We start from the raw sequence: 24,144 nt of genomic DNA, 5'->3' as shown, positions 1-24,144 counted from the left end.
AGCACAACGCTCGTCATCATTATAACCTAACACTATAACATTACAATAATGAGAGCTAACATTTTATTAATAATGCACTTTATTACAAATATGACACGAAGAATGTCGCGTGCGTATTTGATGGAACCAGTTCATTGCGAGCGGTTCATTGAATCCCTTCACGAAAACGATTCGACTCTCTGTTTTCGGTTTAAGTCCAAACTAATCGACGATCGATTTCTCAGGCTAGTGTAATCGTTGATGCTCTTCGTGGATGTTTTTCACTTCGGTATATTTTTAATCAATCGTTTATGCGGTTATATGTGTACGTGACGTGTTTAATGAACTGCGAATCCATTAGTGATTCAGTTTGTTTAACGTCATATGTCTGTGATATCACGTGGAATTGTTTGTTTTACTTTCGAATAAACAAGTTTATGAACATAGATAATTTGTCAGTTTTATATGACCCTGTGTATGTTAATAGGCAGTAATATGAGGAGAAGAAGAATGTTTATCGGTGACGTAACGTTATTGTGTAAGTTAGTAATAAAGCGCTCACGTGAGGTTTTATAACACTGATTCTGGAGTTGTGTAAGCAGCTGATCTATACACAGCGGGTCGCACTAGGTCTGCATCATTCACAGTAAGAACAAAATTCATAATATGCATTTATATTGTAGTTGTTTAGTTTGTACAATTGTAATAGAGAAAGATGAATTATTTCAATGTTTTTAAATCGGTTTTCCTTTACGTTACACCCAAATACCATCTGTTATAATTTACAGCATCGTTACAATAACTTACGTGTCAATAAATAAACCACCATAGTGATGCCAGTTATATAATAAAAGAATGAAATGCTGCCTTATTTATGTCACGCGACTGTGGTCAAATTCTTCGTTCATGTGTGTGGTTGTGTTTAGCGAGATGTGTCCTGCGCGCGAATCTGTCGTGAACGCGCTTTGGGGAATGTGCGCGGCGGACGCGATGTCCATGCCCGTTCACTGGTTCTATGACACGCGCGACATCCCGCGCGACATCCCACGCGACTTCGGTAGCTGGATCCGCGGACTGCACGCGCCGCGTGAACGACACCCGTCCAGCATCCTGACGCTCTCTAACACGGGTGATAAACGTCATCTTCTGTCAAACACATCATATTACATTAACGCTCATCACATATACACTCCAGAGATATGAGAGATTACAATTTATATGTAAATACACGCCTCATTAGCAGCGGTTTCTATGGGCCGCTGTCGTCCGCCATATTGGAACGGTCAAAGCCAACTCGAAAACATGTCGGCAACAATTATACACATGCATGCATAACAAATGTCACGCCATGTTGTGTATCCACAAACATTAACTATCACAATACAACCAAGACAAAGATGTTTGCTAACTCATAGATTTTTACTGTGAGTGAGGACAGCTACTGAAATGTTACCCACGCACATCAAGTGACATCTACATATGTTTGATCATTATATTGAATATAGGCGGCAGTGGGCGTACAGCCGGGTCATCCCGCACCAGAGCTCCAGTGGTGGGAAACGTTATTCTGCATGATAAACTCAAGTTCTGGATGAATCCCAGCGGATCCATACATTACCATCAAGGTAAAGCTGCCCAAATCCTCAGATTCTAATGACCTAAAGGACAATGTACGTGTCATTGTCATGAAGAGAAACATGATTCATGTGTGTTGTAGGTCTCCAGGCTGGTGAGAACACACTGAACACCCTCTGTGCTCTGAGAGTGGCGCGGGTTCTGAGCTCAGGTCAGTTCAGAAGCGTGGCAGAAGCAGACGCTCGGGCCGCCGTCCTGTCAGATTATGTGACGTTCATGACGAGTCCTGGATCACACGATGACACGTATGCAGAATCCTTCCATAGATCCTTCTTCTGTGACTGGCAGGAACTCAGACCCACGTCTTCAAGAGAGGTAAAATCCTCTCTGTGCGTCAATCATAACGTCCGCTGGAACGTCCCATGATGTCTGAATTGAAATTTCTCTTCAGGTTCTGGAGTTCGCCGAGCGGCGATCCAAGCGCATGTTAAACGCGCCAGTTCCCGACAGTCAGTTGAATGTCATTGGCTGTCTCCCGATGGCCGTTCCATTTGTCCTCCTGTCAGCCAATGAGGAGGAAGCAGTGAGTGTTATAAATCGTATTGGATCGTGTGTGAATTGTGATCGTTTTCATCAGATGTTGTTGTGTTGAGGTATCAGCTGCGGTGGAGTTTGTGAATCTCACTCATCCTCATCCAGAGCTGAAGAAGTTCGTGTCTCTGTACGCCCGTGCGCTGTACGCCACACTGAACGGAGCGTGTGTGAAACAGCAGGCTGAGACGGCCCTGAAATCACCCGCGCTGAACGCATGGCACACGTGTCAACACTTCATACAGAGAGCTGAAAGGTTACAATACAGAAGGAGTCATTTCATCTATACAAATAGTAATTAGAAAGATAAATTTCAAATCTGAATTATGACCATTTTTATGACTAAGAAATGATTTCCCTCCAATTCTTATTTTGTCATTACTAGGAAATAAAATCTCTTTCTCCTTACTGTAATGCAGTTATGAAAACGAATCACCTACAGAATGATGTTTTAAATCATTCATTATATTTCAATCAAAAACTATGATCATGTAAACGTACAGCTTAAACAGTAAATATAATAACTGATAAATAAAAGGAGAATTCTTTTGAATTACAGTAATGTTAATCTGGGGCGAAAATGTGTTGTCATAAAAATATCTCATGTTTGCGTTCATGTTTTATATTTTGTATGAATTTTGATAATGATTTGACTGTTAGACTGAGAGTTATACACAGAATTATCTGATGGCGTCTGTTGTAGCTGCACTTCTGAATCTGAATGATTTTCTCTGTTTATTCTTCAGTTTTTCTAGATCATCAGAGGAGCGTCTGAAGGTTCATCAGCGTGCCGTCGAGTCTCTCGGTCTCGCCTGCTACATACAAGGTTAGAAAACTCAACACAACAGTGTGGTTTTCACTGGACATCAGATTCTTTTCTTTCTGTGTGTTCAGGAGCTGTGAGCAGTCTCTTTTATCTGGCCTACACTTTTCATAATGACGTGACGGAGGGAATCCTGACCAACACCAACTGTGGAGGTGACTTTCTGAATGACTGTGTGTGTGTGTGTTATTCACTGTCATTGACTCATACAGATAACATGTCATCGGACTTAGTTTTCTGCGAAGCACAGCAGATGTTCAGCTTCTGTATTTCACACAGACATCACTAAAGCTTTATTCAGTGCACACACACACTCTGCTGTGTTGAGTATTTTAACACTGAAACCTCATTTGTGATCACATTAGAAGTAAGAGCTATTAGTGCATCAGTCAAACCTGCTGCTGCTTGTTTTTTTATTTAAAGTCCCCCGTGAACTGGAAGTTGCGATCGTTTTTACTTCCATGTTTGGAAGCATTTTCGAGTGAAATGGAATTTCTAATGAGAAAAATAGTGGGCGTGGCTTGCGTCTTTCTCTGCGATTTGATGTATAAAAACAGCCGTTGCAATTTGAAATGGAACTGGTAGCAGACTGACAGTTGAAGGGGAGGAGTTAACGGATGCTCCGCCCAAGCCGTCTAACACACATCATTTAAGATGGAAGGAAGGAAGTGCATTTTCAGATTTTGACTAAAGATTATGAGGGCACATTCATTTTTAAAAGAGAATGACGCACATTGATCAACTATTTGCAATAAACGCTGCCATATTTCATGAAAAATAGCCATTGTCATTTTTAATTTCACTGGGACTTTATAGTCTTCTGAAGTGAAACCATACACTTGTGAGAAAAAACAGTCATATTTTCAACTTATTTAAAGATCCACACGTCACGTATCCATGGCAACATACAGATCAGCACAGGAAGCTCCCTTTTGGTGGCACGTCGATAACTTCAAATCTCATTGGTTCTATCGTGTCTTGTGACTACAGTAGTTCTCATATGTGTCTCATCACAAGAAATGTGAGATCCAATGAGATTTGAAGTCATCAACATGTCACCATATTTGTATCCAGCGCTCGAGTCCGTTTCTTTACATTTTGCTAAATCGGCTGAAAATATGAACGTTTTCCTTTCACAAGCGAATGGTTTCACTCCAGAAGACATTTGGATTCATTTATTGATGGATGTTTGTGCTTTTTGACGGCTGTATTAGAAAATAACATTTTATGAAAACTATGATGTCATTTTAATAGCAAATGATTTGTGTTCAACTGAAGAAATTAAGTCATTTGTGATGACATGAGGATGAGTAAACGAATAAGTATGTTCCGCCGTCTTTACTCCTGTAATGTGAAGTAAATACTGTAGGAGTAAAACCATTTTGTTATTGCATGGAGTATTACTGTATGTGAAGATGTGTTTTGTGTTGTCAGGTGAGAACTGTAACCGAGGGGCGACGTTAGGAGCTCTGCTGGGTGCCAGAGGAGCGTTTATTGGCTCAGACGTGCCTCAGAAATGGAAAGATGGATTGAAAAATGCCCAGAAACAAATGTCTGTCATCCTGAATGATCTGCCCTGAAGATACTCTACAACATCATGCGTTTCATCTGTTCAACTACTTTTGCTCGTAACTCTTCTTAAGTGTTGTTCTGCGATGTCAACCCCCCCCCCCCACACACACACACACAAACACACACACAGGAAGTGTTGCCCACAGATGTGGTTTGAAACCTTCAGAGCTCATATACCTGCCTGCCTGCTTCTCTCGCCTTCAATATCACATCACGACCTACTTGCATAATTCATGCATTAAAAGAACCAAGATTGAGTTATTGATAAACGCGCTTTAAGAAACTGTCATTAGAGCGTGGCTTTACCCTGAAAAAGATCTGGCGGTGTTCTGATGATGCGCTGAGATGGACATGGTGTGTACGCAAACAACACAAAAGTTTGCATATTAAAAATAAGGATACAAATATTTATGAATATCTATACATTTATGTTTCTCTGTATTATTATTTATCTTAATTTATGTTTCTATATATTTATGCATATATAAATATATAAATGTGATTAAACAGGCTTGTTTGTATTGTGTTGTTTACTGTGCTAATAAAGTGATAATATGCAAGCGATCGCTCCTATAAACTTACTTCTTTAATTTGTAAGTGTTCTAGTTGTGATCATATTTAAGATTTGACAGTAACTTCATGTGATGCGTCTTGAATGTGCGACAGTGAGCTAAATTCTGTTGTGCGTTTCATCTAACCACACTCACGTCTCAAAGATGTGAGACACTTCAAAGGTTATTTCATACAGCAGTAGCGTGTGAAAGAAAAAACAGGCACCAGCACATTAAAAGTCTTTTGCAAAGTGACAGAAAAGCTATAAAGCCGAGTGTGATATGAAAAGAAACAGATCTGCCATTCGCATCATTTTCATTCGTTGAACACTTGATGGGTGAACCGGAAAGACTTTTTTAATCTGATGGTTTGTGGTGCAGTGGTGTGTAATGTGTTAAATTTGAGGACAGACAGATGATGTCTCCATCTGCTGTCGACTTCATGTAAAGCTTCAGTGGAAACGTGTTGTGAAATCTGATGGGTTTACATGTGAGGAACACGCTGGACTTTGATCTTGAAACAAAAAACATCATGGAGTCAAACCTGAACAGACTCTCATACACCCTTGTCATTCTGCTCGCTATCCCAGCGTGCTTTGCGCTTTCATCAGGTGAGACTACAGAATTTAAGACTGATATGTTTTGTGTTTGTCTGATGTTTACTCGCCGTGTGTCCGATTCCTCTTCCTCAGTGTTCCTGCAGAAGTCTGATGCCAGTCGTGTGATAACGCATCGCGTTCGGCGTGCAAACTCTTTCCCGGAGGAGCTGAAGCTGGGAGATCTGGAGAGAGAGTGTCTGGAGGAGATCTGCTCCTACGAGGAGGCCAGAGAGATCTTCAGTGTCCCCGAGCAACTGGTGAGATCAGAAGATCCGATGAAAGCTCTGTTTTTATTCTTCCATTCAGATCAGATGTCACGTTCTGTTAAAATTACTGAACATTTTGATGGTTATGGGCTGACGTTCTGTTTCAAGGACGATCGTCATGAATTCAAATGTTTGTTGAGGATTCACTCATTTCTGATAAGTTAGATCAAATGAAAGCTTACTTATTCATTGTGAATTTTTGTTCTAATGCTAACATTGTGTTTCAGGAGGACTTCTGGAGGAGATATACAGGTAAACTCTGACACTACAGTTCAGAAATCATGACATGATCATTAAGAAAATTATTTCTGGTGTAGAATGAAATGTGTTATAGTCATATCTAGAGATCACATGATCATCAGTGTGACTCTTTTGAATTGGGCCAGACCAGTAAACAATCACATAGCAACCACCCTAGCAACCACATCTAGCAACTGCATAACAACATGTTAAAAGAACACAAGGAACATGTTAGCAACTGTATAGTATAGATATAAAAACGTGTTGTTTGTCTCTTCAGAAGCAGATCCGTGTCAGTCGAACCCTTGTCAGAACGGAGCTACGTGTGTTCATCAGGTCAACACGTACATCTGTATATGTCCAGTCAATTATGAAGGGCGGAACTGTGACAAAGGTAAAGCTCACACGCACAACATCAGTAGCAGCGTTAAAGTAAACATCTACACAACATTAATTCTGTACTTCCCACAGAAATATTTCCACACAGTTCCTACAGCTGTTTGTACAGGAATGGCGGCTGTGATCATTTCTGTACTGAGATCAGTGAGTCCACCCGTGAGTGTGAATGTGCACCAGGATATAGACTGCAGGCGGATAACACCAGCTGTGTGCCTGAAGGTTTGTCTCAAACACACACACACACACACACACACATAGTAAAAGAGTGTTGAGTGTACAGTAACAGAGCGTTGAGTTGAGTGTACAGTAATAGCGTAGTGTGTATAGTAAAAGAGCGTTGAGTGTACAGTAACACAGCTTCGTGTATAGTAAGGCATTGAGTGCACAGTAACAGAGAGTCAAGTGTAAAGTAACAAAGCAACGCGTGTATAGTTACACAGTGTTGAATGAACAGTAACAGAGCATCAAATGTACAGTTACACAGTGTCGAGTGTATAATAACAAAGAGTTGAGTGTACAGTAACACAGCGTTGAGTGTACAGTAACAGAGCATCGAGTGTACAGTAACACAGCGTCGAGTGTACAGTAACACAGTGTTGAGTGGACAGTAACAGAGAGTCGAGTGTACATTAACACAGCGTCGAGTGTACAGTAACAGAGCGTCAAGTGTACAGTAACACAGTGTTGAGTGTACAGTAATTGAGCATCAAGTGTACAGTAACACAGCATCGAGTGTATAATAACGAAGTGTTGAGTGTACAGTATCAGAGCATCGTGTGTACAGTAACATAGTATCGAGTGTACAGTAACACAGCGTCGATTGTACAGTAACAGAGCGTCGAGTGTACAGTAACAGAGCGTCGAGTGTACAGTAACACAGTGTCGAGTGTATAGTAATACACTTTTGAGTGTACAGTAACAGAGCGTCGAGTGTACAGTAACACAGTGTCGAGTGTATAGTAACACAGTTTTGAGTGTACAGTAACAGAGTTTCGAGTGTACAGTAACAGCGTCGAGTGTACAGTAACACAGTGTCGAGTGTATAGTAACAAAATGTTGAGTATACAGTAACAGAGCGTCGAGTGTACAGTAACAGAGCGTCAAGTGTACAGTAACACAGTGTCGAGTGTATAGTAACACAGTTTTGAGTGTACAGTAACAGAGTTTCGAGTGTACAGTAACAGAGCGTCAAGTGTACAGTAACACAGTGTCGAGTGTATAGTAACACAGTTTTGAGTGTACAGTAACAGAGTTTCGAGTGTACAGTAACAGAGCGTCGAGTGTACAGTAACACAGTGTTGAGTGTACAGTAACAGAGCGTCGAGTGTACAGTAAAACAGCATCGAGTGTACAGTAACAGAGCCTCGAGTGTTCAGTAACAGAGCCTCGAGTGTACACTAAGAGAGCGTCAAGTGTACAGTAACACAGGCAAGTACATCGTTGTTTTCTGCTAATTTTGTAGTGTAAGTACAAACTAACATTGTTACTGTGGTGTGTCATACTCTGTTATGTTTTCAGACATGTTCCCATGTGGCAGGTTGACACATGTGACTGTAGGGCCGAGGATAGTAAAGGGTGATGTGTGTCCGAAAGGACAGTGTCCATGGCAGGTGGGGTGTAGTGAGATAAAAACACACAGGAGTATCAAACATAAGCTTGTTTCTCAGACTGTTTCTCTCACAGGCTTTACTGGAGTACGGAGGAGAATATAAATGTGGCGGTGTCATTGTAGATTCTCAGTGGATTGTCACGGCAGCTCACTGTGTTTGGGGGAAGGAGACATCCCTTCTACAAGTGACAGTCGGTAAGAAATGATGGCTACGGTATAGAGCTGACTCTTTTTTTACGGGTCTTTGTCTTTACAGGGTCACACTAACATGAAAACACTCTCATTGTGCGAAAACCACTAGCATTCTTCTCAACATGATTTGTGTTGCACGGGCCGACAAAATGTTCATTTTTGGATAAATGATTTCTTAAAAACTAGTTCAGTATTGACTTTTTTTCAGTTTTAACTAGACCACGGATGAAATCGTGAAATTCTACAAATGCAGCAACATTTCGATGTTTTTTCGAGTTGTGACTGTAATGCAGGTTCCCTGTTGGTGGTTTTCCTCCCACACTTTCAGTTCTAAGATGAAGGTTCGAGTGAGTCTCTATCTCCCTTTATAATCTTCCCTTTCAGTGTAATTTTGTCTTTTCTCGTAGGTGAACACATCCGTTTGAAAGATGAAGGAACTGAGCAGATAAGGAAAGTGTCTAAAGTTGTGATTCATCCGTTCTACAATCACTCCATCACTGACTCTGACATCGCTCTGCTGCACCTGTTCAGCCCCGTCACGTTCGGCCCTTACGCTCTTCCTATATGCCTTGCGCCCGCTAACGGCACGTTTGCTCGCACATTAGGGGCCATTCGAATGTCCATGGTCAGCGGGTGGGGTCGCCTGGCTCAGTCTGGACCTCCATCCATGGTTCTTCAAAAGCTGGAGGTGCCGAGAGTCTCTTCAGATGAGTGTAGGACCCAGTCGGGGCTGAAGATCTCAAGGAACATGCTGTGTGCCGGTTTCACAGAAGGAGGGCGAGACTCTTGTCAGGGCGACAGCGGAGGACCTCTGGTTACTCGTTATAAAAACACCTGGTTTTTGACAGGCATCGTGAGTTGGGGTAAAGGCTGTGCACACTCTGGTGTCTATGGCATCTACACACGCGTGTCTGTCTTTGTGAATTGGATTATGAAGACTGTGGACACAGCATGAGTGACATGAGTTTCATTTTTTTTAATTAAATGTAAATTGTGTAACAATAAACAAAAACATTGTCATCTTGTAACACATTAGCTTTATTTCTAGGTTTATCTGTTGTAAAATAATAACATGTCTTACACATCTGATAAAAACCAAAAATACATCTGGTTCCACAACAACAAAGATGAAATGTTAACATCAAAGGCTTAAATAAATGTCACGTGATACCCTGTTTGTGAAATGTGACACATTTTGGGTGGACAATAAAACACTAACAACTACACAACAAAAAATACACTGAGATGAGACGAGAACATGAACATGACATTTTGTGCTGTGAATAAAGTGTCATGTTTGTAGTTTGGTATGGGAGGGTTTAGGGGTGGAGAGTGTGTAAGACCTTTGAACGCCCAGCACACAGGTCGAGACAGATCCAGATTAAACCGCAGGTCAACATGTGTCTTCTGTCTTTGTCATACGTGATCTTGAGTCTCTACTGCTGTCATTCAGCTTCAGGTAAAACTCCACAGAACACATACACATCCAGCTGCGTTCTTGAGATGAGAATGAAGTCCTCCTGATCTGTTGTCTAGTGTTTGAACAGAGAGATGAAGCTCACGGAGTCTTGAACCGGATCAAGAGAGCAAACTCGGGCTGGTTTGAGGAGCTGAAGATGGGTAACCTGGAGAGGGAGTGTCTGGAGGAGAAATGCTCTTTCGAGGAGGCGCGGGAGGTTTTTGAACACACAGAGGCGACGGTCAGTATTACACAACAGTGACAGAAATACATGTTCATTCTGTTGGGTTCGTAAGCAGTGTTGGGTGTAACTAGTTACTAAGTAATTAGTTACTGTAATTTAATTACTTTTCCCTTTAAAAAGTAAAGTAAGGGATTACTCTTATTTGTTCTGTAATTTAATTACAGTTACTTCTGATGTAACTGAATTAAATACTGTGTAATGTATACAATAGTGGAATTGACATTAAAATTCAAAATCTAACTTTAAAATGCACGCAGTAATGTATCTTTCTCAAATTTGTTATACAAGTCAGTTAATAATTGTACTTTATGTAGTTTTATATGATTTATTTGAATGAATTGAGAGTCATTTCATGTCTATCCTTGAATCACTTAACCAATCAAGGTTGATATAAGATGTAGAAAGTAATTAGTAATAAGTATTTAAATACTTTTGTAGAGAGTCATTTGTACAGTAATCTAATTACACTATTGAATGTGTAATTAGTAACTAGTAATTAATTACTTTTTCAGAGTAACTTACCCAACACTGTTCGTAAGATGTGCTGTAACTCTTGTTTACTGTTACGCTGGGGAAAAACGGCATGCTGAGTTTTGAATGTGAGGTCAAATTAAAGTGACTGATTACCTCTTTATTTTATATATAAAATAATTGTATTTATTTTTTTTATATTTTTATTAGCGCAATGCCACAATACTAACTATTCTTTGTCTTCACACAGAATGAGTTCTGGAAAACCAACAGTGGTAAGAATGAAAAAAATCATTAAAGAAAGTGAAATCATCATGAAATGCATTCCATGTTATATTGATGATGAAATGTTCTGTTTGTCTGTGTTAAAGTGAAAGATCACTGTATATCAAACCCGTGTCAAAATAACGGCCTGTGCATGAATCAGAATGCAGAATTCTACATGTGTCTGTGCACGCCGGGCTTCAGTGGACGAAACTGTGATCAGGGTAAGAACTTTACATCAGTACCTTTGACACTTTACACATAACAATTCTTCTTCACTATTTATAAAAGTTTAAATCTAATAACTATATTTGTAAAAAATATATATATATATATTTCAATTCATTTTGTTTTCTACAGTTGTTTGAATATTATTTTAAAAGATTAGGACACGTTACAGTATAAACATCATCTGTGAAGAGTTTAGAACTGACTCTGGGATTAATGCATTTATGAGTAAAGTGTATGTGAAAGGGCTTCATGTCTTTATCTAAACAGTGTTGTGAAAGATGTTTGGGTCTTCAGAAAGACACTGTGACAACAGTCACATCCAAATGCAATCATGAATCACACACACAGAAACATTGACCGGTTGTTTGTGTTCTTTCAGTAATGAAAGATTTTCCTGATTCATGTCTACATGATAACGGTGGATGTGAACACTTCTGTACGGACGGCAGCGGTCAGAGAAACTGCTCGTGTGCTGATGGATATTTCACCGGCTCAAACGGACACAACTGTCTGACACACGGTGAGAAACATCATGAAGTGAACGCTGACGTTTAAGCTGGACAGTTTGTGTTGAGCAGTGTGATTTTACATCATCAATCTGCTCCATACGACACAAATACAACGACACGAAAGAGGCAGATGGAGAAAGACTAAAGCATTAGGGCTGTGCAAAAATATCGATACAGCAAACTCTACCTCTACTATCAATACATTTTCTTAATAAACCACTGCTCCGCTTATTGCTTTTATAAAACGTTTTTTCCATATGCGCGTAGCAAGGTTTCATAAAACAAAGTAAATAAAGTGATATTTAGGCTATGTAATGCGGTCAGCAGTTATAAATCAGGGTATTTTTTAACGGCTTAGAACTCGGCTCAGCCAATCAGAATCAAGGACCAGAACTGACCGTTTGATAAAATCACGTTTAACGTCATATACAGTCCATACGGCCAAGCAGGAGTGAGCATACATAGAACCCTGAACAAAACACAATAGAAAATGTAATGGATTTAATGGTATAATGGGACTTGAAACTATAATGATGTCTACTGGTATTTGATGGATTCTATTAGTGGGATGTAAAATATACCTCTGGTGGTCCACAGCAAGTTGTATTTTCAGCTCGATTTTCTTTTACATTTTTTTTTCATTTAAAAAGTATTGCAATTTGTTTCGTATCGAAATGCATTGCAATACATTGTATCGCGACTCAATTATCGTGATATGTATCATATCGCAAGGCCCTTGCCAATACACAGCCCTATTCAGTATTGTGATGAGAAAAACATTCAGTGCCGGTTTACAAACACAACCAGGAGTCTACTTACACTTAAATAATGCAGAATTCCCTCATTCAAACAAATAAATTGTGTTACAGAATCTTTTCCATGCGGGAAGGTTCCACTTCTTCAGGGTGGAGGCGGAGATAAAGAACTTCGGGACGACACAAGATCTCGTATCGTTGGCGGAACCGAATGTCCTAAAGGTCACTGTCCGTGGCAGGTACCATCAGCCAATCAGAATTTGCATGTGTATGTCACATATTAGACCGTACTGTCAAACACACATGCGTGTGTGTGTGTGTGTGTGTGTGTGTGTGTGTGTGTGTGTGTGTTGATGGGCAGGTGTTGCTGAAGTACGGTGAGAAGGGTTTCTGTGGTGGTGTGATCTTAAAGCCTTCATGGATTCTCACAGCTTCTCACTGTCTGGAAAAACTCAAAGTCAAGTTTCTCAAGATAGTGGCAGGTACATGCATGTCTTCAGCATCTGAATGTGTACAGCAGACTGTTCTGAGATCAGACGTGTGACACCAAGCTCAGATTTGTCTATCAAAACTCAATGTTATTGAAGATCTCAATATGAACTCTCATCACATTTGTTTTCCCTCTACAATCTAATTTCACACCTCTATACTCTTCGTGTGTTTTCTCATTTGTGTTTTCTCTGTGGACTGTGACTCAGGAGAGCATGACATTGAGGTGGAGGAGGGTACCGAGCAGGTCATTCAGGTGGAGGAGATCATCATGCACCCCAAATACGTTTCAGAGACTGCAGACAGCGATATCGCATTACTGCGTCTGCGCAGCCCCATCGTCTACAGCGCATACGCAGTTCCCGTTTGTCTGCCGCTGCGAGACATGGCCGAGCGTGAGCTGTGGGCCGTCAGCATGCACGTGGTCAGCGGCTGGGGCAAACGCAGCGAGGGCGGACCCACCTCACGATTACTGCGACGTCTGAATGTTCCACGTATCCGCACGCAGGAGTGTATCGAGATAAGCAACGTGTCGCTCACTAATAACATGTTCTGCGCTGGATACATCGAGGGGAAGCAGGACTCATGTAAAGGGGACAGCGGCGGTCCGCTGGTGACCCCCTACAGAAACACCACATTTCTGTTGGGTATAGTGAGCTGGGGTAAAGGCTGTGCTCGCCCGGGATCTTACGGCATTTACACACGAATCTCCAACTACCTTCAATGGATCCATGAACACACATCAAACAACTCTACAACAGCAAAGATCGAGCTTGAAAAACAACACAAATGAACGTCATCATCGTTCACATCTTCATATTTATATCTCATGTGATTATTTTGTCTACTACGCGATTTCTCTAGTCTTGGCATCTATATCTAACAAAAGAATATCTAATTAAACGTATATGTTGTATATGCAACTTTACTGTAGAGGACATACACCAAAATAAATAAATGAAGTGACCTAAAGCGTTTGGCCTCATTTTCTTTGTTGGTTGCATATGTAGCTATAGCACTCGCCGATAACACTGAAACCTTTTCACACACTGTACATATTGGCATTTAAAAAAATTAATAGAATTTTTAAGCACACAGCTAAAATTCGTAATAATTAAAGTATTTTACATCATAGATATACATAACTAGATGCTGCATTAGCATGTGTTTCTATGGGCCGCCATGTAGGCCGTACGCCATATTGGAACGGTGCGAGCTGGTCTGTGTTGCCAAGTCTGCGACATTGGGTTAATATGTAACTGTTGCTCCGGTTTGTTTTATCCACAGGTTAGGAGTGGAAGTATTTTGTTATATAGCTGTCAATTTTAAGATGATTTTATTTATGAATGTTAAGTTCTGTTATGTGGACTAGCGACGTTAGGCTTGTGATGAAGGATTTTGTTTCAAAGATCTGGCAACCCTGCCAAGCCGGTTAGCGCAAGCTGACTGTATGATTATGAAAACTTTTTATTCAAATTATTTGTTGTTGTGTAAACTCAGACATTATATTTGCTACACTAACGCATGACAACAACGAAAGGGCATCCATGGCTGCGCAGTGTTGTGACATTCTAGCAAACTGTGAGTGACCCGCTCCAAGATGGCGGATGCGTCTACGTGACTGGAGCCAGGGCCGTATTAAGACCTCCATGGGCCCCGGGGCTATGAATTACCACAGGCCCCCCATAGAACGTGGAACGCATCTCTGCGATTAAAAATGCGAATTCAGCGCGAATGTCTTTTAAAGGCACAACGGAGAACGCGAGGGTCTCTCGAGACGCGCTATTTCATAACAAACAGTTGCTGTATGAACTACATGATGGGGCAGATAGTGAGGAGGCCGCCGATGGAAGGCCGCTTGTCTCGGGGCGATCCGAGTTCAGGTGCATTAGCCTCAACCGAAACAGTACCTACTTGCTCAGTCTCAATAGCTCCAGAAACATTTAAATGCGTTTCATCACGGCCATCTGCGTTAAAAAGCACGCAAAAAAATCGACGCATTAGCCATTTCATTAAGACATTAGCCTGTCAATTTGGCTTGTTTATAGCGAATATATATATAATAGAGTTCGTTTAAACACAAAATTAAACTAACCTAAAATTGTCGGGCAGGATGACCCTTCATGGGCCCGGTCGTCAGCTTTTGTGAAATATCCTGATAACTTGGGAATCGTATTAAGTAACTCCTGTCTTCGCTGCTCCTTGTCTCTTAAGTTTTTTTCTTTTTTGAGCCCCACTCTCACATTTTTTGATAAAACCCGACATTTTAGCAGCTCTTCAACTTTCCAGCCTAATAATTCCCACGGTTAAGATAATGAAATGTAAATTTGACACATAATCATTGGAAATCTGTTCATACCAATCAAATGGCTTTATTTTTTGATTGACCTGCACATAAACCTATGGGATGATTGCCGCGCTAAGGATGTCCGCATCCACCAATCACCTCCACTCTTTTCGCAGTTTGGGTTGCTCCTGGAGCCAGCAGCTTTTTTTCACACGATCTACTGCACCGCTGGCTGCGTCGCGCGTCACTACTCAGAGACGTAGATAATTATTTTAAATACGTAATTTAAAAATATATATTTGTGTAAAGGCCGGGCCCCCTTGCAGTGACGGGCCCTGGGCTTAAGCCCCGGTAAACCCTTGCGTTAATGCGGCCATGCTTACGTCTACGGCGCCGCCATATTAGTGGTGGCAACGTTCCCATACAAACGCACGCAAGTGAATGGCGGAGCTTATGTGATGCAATACTAGGAAATGTAATATTAGGGAAACTTAAATTTTGAGTCTTTATAACTTCATGCTATATTTCACTCTATTTATAATGCATGCGTGTATTATTTTTTTTAAAGTTTAAGGTTTTTGCACATCGCGCTGTGTGTTTGTGAATACGGCTCTTTATCACTTTATTGGCTGGTGTGAATGATAACACATGAGGGCTGTGCTGAGAAGTCTCGGAGGTTCTTCGCCCGTGGCTTGTTGTCTTTGCAACGAAGTTTGTTGTGACCGTACAACCGTAAACAGTTCTTAGTTGCATGACTTTTCCAGAAGGTGGCAGTATTGTTACAGTGACAGTACAGCGGGGGGTGGTCTGCACGCACCTGTTGATAGAGATTGTCAATCTGTTCCACCGCGGGTACGCGCACAGTATAGGCTGAATCGGATCTCCTTCGAATTGTGATTTTCTGTGCAGTGTTTTGCTGCTGAGTTTCTAGGTGTTTGTGACTTTGTGTGTTAACATGCTAATTGGTAATGACGATCATTATCCTGTCATGTTATTTGTTTAAACCCATTGTAATACGGGTGGCATTGTACAATAAATAAGCGTATATCTCCTTCGTGGATATTTAAGCAATTTGTAACCGTGTTTTATTAATTTGCCTAATATATTGACTCATATAAGACGAGTGTTTCCGCCATTTTGTGCTTTGAATTGTTGATAACAGTCTTAGCCCTCAGGTTTGATTCAGAGAAACGTAAATGTGACATAGTTATTCTTTATAACTACCCTATAACTACCTAAAATAATAATTTATTCATCTAATAACAAAATGTACAACCATTCATTGTGTCTTGAGTATGAACACGTATTTGGGGACATACCAGGATGACGGAAAACAGTTTCATATTATTAAACTTCACTTTATATGTTTTCAATATCAAGCTTAAATCAAATGATCTCAAACGTCTAGTTTGATACACGTGCACTGTTTTCCTTTGCAGAACCAGAGGAACCCACAATCCCCCCAGTGAATCCTCCAGAGACCCGCTGTCTCATTGGTGTAGGCCGAGCAGACCGCACAGGACCTGTGGCTGATGTACCTCTGGTCAGTTTGTGTGCATTATTTCTGCATATCAGCGCTAGATAAAACCACTGCCTGTTGTACTTTGTTTGCTTGTATAGGTGAGGACTTATGAAAGCTGTCGATCCATCACTTATTACAGTCTGATAGCAAGGCAGTGTTGGCTTGCTCACCGGGAGACTGCATTTATTTATTTAATTATTTATCTATTAGATATTATTTACTAGAATGATCTTGCTTGTTCTATAAACACCATGCACTGTGCTGTGTTTTACCTTTCTGTGTTTTCTGTTTTTCTTATTTGCTCCTGTAAAGCTGCTTTGGAACAATGCACATTGTGAAAAGCGCTATATAAATAAACTTGAATCGAATTGATAATGTTTCTGACTGATGTTTGCGTTGATCCCATACCTGACAAATAGGTCACTTTCACTCATAGATAACAATAAAAATTATTTTGTCAAAGTTTAGCATTTTTTTGTACTTAAAAAATCAGTTTTTCAATAATGTTACATTATAATTAGAATCAAACCTGAACAAGATATTAAAAAGAGAAAAGTTGGAGTCTTATGATTTATTTCAATCATCTGTTTTTCATATAATTCAAAAAATTTAATCTACACTTCAGTTACCAACTAAGAGAATAAAAATGACCAGAAATGAACAGTTTTATTACATAATGAGTACAAATACACGACATGAACATGTCATCTCATACAGTCTTGTTTATAAGCCAAATTTATTTGTGTTTTTGTGCATGTTCACATTGTTTTCAGTGTCATCAATTTATTTTTGTGGTGGTTCTGCATTTTGGATTATTTTATTTGACAAATTATAAGAGAGGTGTTTGTTTTAGTCTCACAAATGTATTCCTGTGTGTGCGAGTAAACCATTTTGCATTGTGGATGTTTTTTGCATTGTTGGAAGTGTGCCACTTCATTTCTGTCTATGTGTTTCAGAAATTATATTTTTATTTTGGCGAACATTGTTTGCGGGTCACAAAAACACCTCTCAATGTGATATAAAAAACCTGTTCTAAAAGTAAGAAAATAAAAGTTTAAATATGTTTCTAAAACATATTTCTTGTTAAATTGAAGATATTTTCACAGTGCATATTACACAGTGCAGCCAAATCAACTTTAATATGATTGAATAAAAAACATTCACTACAAATAAAATAACATGTGAGTGCAGTGGAATGCAGATTAAAGAACTGATTGAAATTTTCAGTTTGGTGGTGGTGGATAGAAAGGTGCACCGAATGTGCCTGCAATTTCGTTGGTAACGTTTGCATGTAACTTGACATTCGAACTGATAAAATTTTCTGCCTGCACAAAAGAGAAAAGACCAGAATTAGGCAATTAGAAGCTGATGTTCCGTGTACAGGATACCTTATTATAAAGTATTGTGGTAATTTCAGGCCTGCATCAGGTTCTAAAAAGAAGGATCTGTTTGTAATCAGAGTTACAGTATATAGAATATGATTTAAATGTACCTGTAGTGATTTGGGAGTCCCGTAGCGAATACTTGTGACTAGGTGCTCACAGTTGTTGCTGAGTAATCCATATGGTCCGGCGCCTTTACTCAAAATCTCTTTCATAGTTGCTCTCATCTCTGCTTCAGATTTTGGTGTGAATTTCGAATCCAAGCGATTGTCGACTTCGCCACCAGGCTGGAGCAGACCTTCCCTCACAGTGGCTCCTGCTTTACTGTTTGATCCACTTTCACCTAAAGGAAATATTTTACTGTCAAAGCCAAACTGTTTCCCCCATACCTACATTGATCCAGTAAAAATCCAAGTGGGTAATTGTATGTAAAAATAACAATGTGACAATTAAAAGCTGCATGACCATGTCTGGATAATGAACAAAATATAAAAGAGACAAGCACATCCTGCACAGTATACTGTATACAGTTATCTAGAGACCAGAATGTTTAAGAACTATTACACAACAGACTATGAAACACATGTCTTACTGCTTAAATGCATTTTAAATCCTTAATAAAATGCATGTTACTCCAATACACAAGTTCAAAATATGCTATACTATGGTTTAATTCTTCATTATGTAGTTTTATACATTGCAGTGGTGCAGTACATTTACATTTAGTCTTGCCTATGACAATAGGAATTAGGACATGGGTGATAGACGTGGTGCTTTAGGAATGTTTATGTTAAAAAAGAAAAGAATACATAACATATGGCAGGCGAGGCAGTTGATCCACATGCAGTTAAGATTTATTAAGACAAAACAAAAATATATGTGACCAGGGGGGTATTCCACAAAGCTGGTTATGTGACATACCCATGTAAGTTTAAGGGTTAGTTAGCCGATAACCTCAACTTTCGGTTCCAAAAACAGAGGTAACTTTCAGGGTATGTAAGTAACCATAGCAACTTACTCTCTGAAGATAACCTGAGCAGGAGCAGGTTATGTTCCAGGGTTAGTTCATTTTAAGGAAATGTGACCAAGCTTTAGGGGTTGTCTGCGCATGTGTGCGTGTTTGATGAGCGTCAAGTGGGCATTAAAGCACAGATAACGTATATTATAATTTTACAGCAATATTATAATTACATTTCCAATCTCACCCGTCGCAATTCAGCATTCACAATTAATTTGTTGTTAACTTTATTATTTAACCACATCTTTGTCCACATATACTCATCATGTCTATCTTTGTTACATAAAGTGTAGATTTGTTGAGATGTTTGTAATTGTTATTTTAACGTGTCTACCATGGTATTTTACCAAAATTGTGCTGTGTGTATGTATATGAATTTTGAAGGCAGTATAAAACCTATTTTTTCCATGTGGGCCGGTTTCATCGTCCGAGCTTTCTGCATGAGATCTTGTGATTGGTTGTCAAGCCAGCCAATCATAATTTAGCAGTCCCATTGCCGATTGGCTGGAATTATGACACACTGTAACAATTGGTTGTGTTGAGCGAGCGAGCTTATGGATCACACGGACACAGCGTGCTCTGAGGAGAGAGCAGGCGAGTGTTTGCAAACATTCAGATCAATGTTGTTTTGTTGCAAAATTTATTTTCGTTCGCGCGGATTACTTTTATCCTCGCGAGGCGAGTATTTTCTCCACGAAACTTAGTTGATGCGCGTGCGATGTGGCTTTTATGTGCACAAAATTATATTTTTTGCGCGCAGAATTAGGGCACGATTCCAACGCCATAAGGATGAGCATGTTACAGATTTGATACGCAGCAATGTTGAACTCGAGGCAGCGGTGGGAAGTAAACCGCGGTTAAACCGCGGTTAAAACGATTAATGATCTTATATGTGAAAGTATAAGCAGAGGACGTTTGTAAAATGACACAAGCTTTTGTACTTGAGCTGTGGCGGGTTTCACTCGCGCGCGCGCATGCACACACACACACACACACACACACACACACACAGACTCTAACTGTGTTTTTAAACACATCATTTGTTTATTCATGTCACAGACACATAAAAGAATCACATAAGTAGGCCGAAGTTTATGGAGTTTAAATGGACCCTAAACTCACGCGCACGGAATCCGCGCGCACACGCGCGATGCAAACGCGCATAATGATAACCACGCGCGGAAAGCTGCTCCGCGAGGGCGCATTTAAACTCCACGAGCGAGCAGAACAGTATCCGCAATCGGAAAAGAATCCTCGCGCGGGCGCATTTCTGCTCCGCGAGCAAAAACGCAGAGGCTTTGACGAGCGCGCGCGCGATTCTCTCTATGCTCTCGCAACTGCTCAACACTTGCTCGCTCGTTGAGTTGACTTCTGAGACTTTGGAGGCGGGACAATGCATGTTAAAAGTTACCAATCAAATGAGGTCTCCGCGCATTTGATTGGTAACTTTTAACATGCACTCACCTACATGCAGTCACCTACAGATTACATGTCTTACTACCGAATGATTAGTGTATTACCTTGCCTTAGCTATGTGTTAGTGTTTTAACAAGTGACATTTTGATTTCTTACATATGTCAACAAAAATTATGCTATATAATATAGCAGTTAAACTTACATGTCATGTATGACCTATTTAAAACATACTATAATAATATAATTAAATGTCTCCTGTAGTCATTAAATTTGAGTTATCTAATATCTGTTTACTGGCATAGCCCGTTTTAATATTTTCAAAACAAATAAAGCAAAACAAATAAATTATTATTAAATTAAATTTTAGAGAGTACATCATATTGTAATTTATAATAACTTGTGCTTTCAGTTATACTGTTGTAGCCATTTATTAATTCTCATTTTATAACAATTTCATGAAAATTATTAACAATACAAAAGCAATTATGAATACACATACCAAACTATTTATTTCTAACTTCCTGTCAAGATGCCAAATATGTAAATCCAAAGGCAAGGGCATACATAACACTGTAACCCAAGTTTAAAAACGGAAAAAAGTATCGTGTTATGCCAAATTAAGACGTCTGTACAACGGGTAAGATACATGTCGGAGACTGTAGGTGAGTGCATGTTAAAAGTGACCAATCAAAGGATCGGAGAAGTCTGCCATTGTCCCGCCTCCAAAGTCTCAGAAGTCAACTCAACGAGCGAGCAAGTGTTGAGCAGTTGCGAGAGCATATAGAGAATCGCGCGCGCGCTCGTCAAAGCCTCTGCTCGCGGACTGAGTTTTTGCTCGCGGAGCAGAAATGCGCCCGCGCGAGGATTCTTTTCCGCGCGTGGTTATCATTATGCGCGCGGATTCCATGCGCGTGAGTTTTGGGTCCATTTAAACTCCATAGACGGTACTTTCGAGTCAGATCCGTGGGCGTGGCTTGTTGGTTTTGACTAAATCTTTGGTGTTTCAAGTCTTACGAAACCTTTACCCTAACCTTACTCTAACCATCTAAACTACCTATGATTGTTAAAATTGATGAAAAAACACGTTAGGGTGATGACGTCAGACTCGAAACACCAAGGATTTAGTGAGAGCCGTACGAGACACAAGCGGCAGCAGCCCTCGGGGAACCGGAGAGTTGATTACGCCGTATAGTCTACAGTAAACACACACACGTATGTTAGAAACAAGCTGGTATAGTGTTGCCATTCGTGTCTGTGACATGAAAATAAACAAATGATGCGTTTTAAGCTGGCGCTGTGTGTGCGCGAGTCAACGCCATTCATGGCAGTCACAAATACAGCGATGATACAGCTGAAGTGGTCAAGTAAAACATCTCGTGTGATTTGACATAAATCCTCTGTAGGTTAAAGTATCCATGATCATTTCGTGGGAAAATGAACGACTGTGCAAGAAAAAGAAAAAAAAAAAAAAAATACAAAAAAATTGTCAACTGCTCCGCAGTCTGAAAGGTTTCGGACAGACGAGAGAATAATGATAGCGGGCGGGGTTTTCTGTGAAATTGTACCGGTAAATGTAGATAAACTGTCTGGATTGCGTTTACATTACACTGAGATCCGATCACAATGCGTCCTCGACTACCTCTGGATCAGAAGCGCGTTTACACTTGTCTTTTCAATGTGTATGTGGACAACATCCAGATACAGGTCGCATGTTAATGCCAAATATAAACGCACCCTAAGACATAGACGTTGACAGATGTGCAGAATGAGTGTATCGGTGTTCTTGTGTTCTTGTTTTAAAAAGTATTTAAAAGCACTTTTAGTAAGACAGAGGGTAGTCAGATAATGATGTGAAGTTTCCACAGAGAGTCACTGTACCTGTAAACTCGACAACTGTATCTTGTCCCGATTTATTCTTCCCGGTGTACAATGCCCAGTGTGTGTACCCAGGACGAAAGTATTTAATGAGGTCTCCAAATTCCATGGCTTGGAAAAAAAAAACTTTAGGCAAATATACAGTACTGAACGAAACACATAAAAAGCAGGTTTATTCCAGACTGAAAATAAAGTCTCACATTACCATAGTTTTCACTGTGCTTGTAGAGTATAGAAAAAACATAACATACCTTAGTTTTTAAGAACTAAACTGAAGACTGTAGCAATAGTGTTCTGACAGGACACCACAGGAGATTTCCTCTGCTGCAACTTCTAAAATGGCTTTGGAGCTCAACTAGTCAGGCTGCTTTTATACATATTAATATACATATTCATGAGATTATGAGGAAGTGCCATCCCCTTTCCACAGAATCGTAAAATTGCACATTCATCCCTACCACTTGTTTACATCACACATAACAGGCTGTGGTTATTAAAATGAGCTGCTCATTTGCTTCATTGGTCATATTTTCTTGGCTGTGGTTCAGTGGTCAAGTCAAGTCACTTTCATTTATATAGCGCTTTTTACAGTACAGATTGTTTCAAAGCAGCTTTACAGTAAAAATAGGAAAGCCAAAGAACAGATATTGTTTTGTCTTTACAGCAACATATAAAAAGTTATTGTTTTTGATTGATTCATTTCTGTTGTAAAAATCATTAGTTATTAAGTTTTGCCTCGTTTCCACTGAGCGGTACGGTTCAGTACGGTTCACTGTGGAATGCAATTTTTTCCGTTGTGAATGGTACCAAAATAGCGAACCGTACCGTACCACTTTTTTGGGACCCTTTCGTAAGGGTACCTAGCACAGTAGTACCAATAGTACCGGAACCTAATGGGTGGAGCTAGTCTCACTGCAGAGAATCGTCACTTGCGCGTGCTACAAGGGGAACGACAACACAGGGAGCGCTATTTTAGAAAACACAGCCAAGAAAACACAGACAAGAATACAATGTCTGTGCGCAGAAATGAACCATGGTCGACCCGCCGATTGCTACTTTCTGGTGTACACCGCGGATATTAAGTGACGTCGATTGCAACTTTCTGGCACACACCACGCCTACCAAGTAAGGGTACTGTTAGCAGTGGAAACACAAGCCTGATACGGGTTTCCCATACCGAATCGTACTGTACTGAACTGCACTGAACCGTACCAATCAGTAGAAACGAGGCATTTAGGAACCGTTTACACAACATATACCTGCACAACAGAAACCCTTTAATGCATTTTTTATGCGTTTTGGCTGTTCATTTGCATGACAATGGTGTTTAGAGACTTGAAAATGCTAATTTTGAGAGGTTCCAAGGTGTTTAAAAAAAACGTTATCTCTGTGTAAACTTCAAAACGTGAATTTGTGAAAACTGTAATGGTGTGCACATTCATATGAGGTGTTAAGTCTATAGGTATACACGTTTGAATGCACAACTCACTCTTAGAAGAAACATCTCATAAACATTTTTACATATCTTTTACAAGTTGTTCTCCTTTTGTAAACCTTTTGTTTAGTTTCAACATTTGTGTCAGTACACAGTTGTCAGACTTTACACTGACTGATTTTCTACTGTAGACTAGATTGTGTGAAAGACGGTTGTGTTTGTAAATTAGAGAGAGATAAAGTAAATGTTTATGAGATGTTTCTTCTAAGAGTGAGCTGGTTCCAGGTTTAAGACTTTTATCTGACAAATGATGAAAGCGTTTGGGTCAGCCGTTCTCAAACTGGGGACGATAGTCAGCAATACTTTCTTTGTCATATTGAACTATACAGAT

The 24,144-nt window shown here is 40.0% G+C and overlaps 4 protein-coding genes across 5 annotated transcripts; 3 read left to right on the top strand and 1 right to left on the bottom strand.

Annotated features, from left to right (window-relative positions):
- The first annotated feature begins 502 nt into the window (after positions 1-502).
- LOC130552404 (uncharacterized) lies at positions 503-5,105 on the top strand. Of its 2 annotated transcripts, XM_057330660.1 has the most exons (9): positions 503-625; positions 906-1,108; positions 1,485-1,604; positions 1,697-1,929; positions 2,006-2,137; positions 2,208-2,401; positions 2,892-2,971; positions 3,040-3,123; positions 4,403-5,105. In XM_057330660.1, the coding sequence occupies exons 2-9, from the start codon at positions 910-912 to the stop codon at positions 4,546-4,548; spliced, it is 1,188 nt and encodes a 395-aa protein (XP_057186643.1). In that variant the 5' UTR covers positions 503-625; positions 906-909; the 3' UTR covers positions 4,549-5,105. The 2 variants fall into 2 exon arrangements, with proteins under 2 accessions (XP_057186643.1, XP_057186644.1); XM_057330661.1 differs by lacking the exon at positions 906-1,108 and having other exon boundaries at positions 509-625.
- Positions 5,106-5,280: 175 nt separating this feature from the next.
- On the top strand, positions 5,281-9,456 carry f7l (coagulation factor VII, like). The gene is made up of 8 exons (XM_057332388.1): positions 5,281-5,702; positions 5,784-5,947; positions 6,184-6,208; positions 6,477-6,590; positions 6,668-6,814; positions 8,114-8,205; positions 8,279-8,399; positions 8,804-9,456. Exons 1-8 carry the CDS (start codon positions 5,570-5,572, stop codon positions 9,349-9,351), a joined length of 1,344 nt encoding a protein of 447 aa, XP_057188371.1. The 5' UTR covers positions 5,281-5,569; the 3' UTR covers positions 9,352-9,456.
- A 338-nt stretch (positions 9,457-9,794) lies between these two features.
- On the top strand, positions 9,795-13,753 carry f7 (coagulation factor VII). The gene is made up of 8 exons (XM_057332303.1): positions 9,795-9,855; positions 9,933-10,096; positions 10,821-10,845; positions 10,942-11,058; positions 11,445-11,585; positions 12,444-12,568; positions 12,691-12,811; positions 13,028-13,753. The coding sequence occupies exons 1-8, from the start codon at positions 9,795-9,797 to the stop codon at positions 13,609-13,611; spliced, it is 1,338 nt and encodes a 445-aa protein (XP_057188286.1). The 3' UTR covers positions 13,612-13,753.
- Positions 13,754-17,274: 3,521 nt separating this feature from the next.
- On the bottom strand, positions 17,275-22,700 carry LOC130552648 (phospholipase A and acyltransferase 1-like). Its single transcript, XM_057331079.1, has 4 exons — positions 22,570-22,700; positions 22,322-22,429; positions 18,120-18,352; positions 17,275-17,952 (listed from the first exon to the last, which is right to left on the bottom strand). Exons 2-4 carry the CDS (start codon positions 22,425-22,427, stop codon positions 17,851-17,853), a joined length of 441 nt encoding a protein of 146 aa, XP_057187062.1. The 5' UTR covers positions 22,428-22,429; positions 22,570-22,700; the 3' UTR covers positions 17,275-17,850.
- Between the last annotated feature and the right edge of the window lie 1,444 nt (positions 22,701-24,144).

The sequence above is a fragment of the Triplophysa rosa genome, linkage group LG4, assembly GCF_024868665.1.
Source record: "Triplophysa rosa linkage group LG4, Trosa_1v2, whole genome shotgun sequence".
In the NCBI taxonomy this organism is placed as follows: Eukaryota; Metazoa; Chordata; class Actinopteri; order Cypriniformes; family Nemacheilidae; genus Triplophysa; species Triplophysa rosa.
This window is presented reverse-complemented; position numbering and strand designations above follow the sequence as displayed.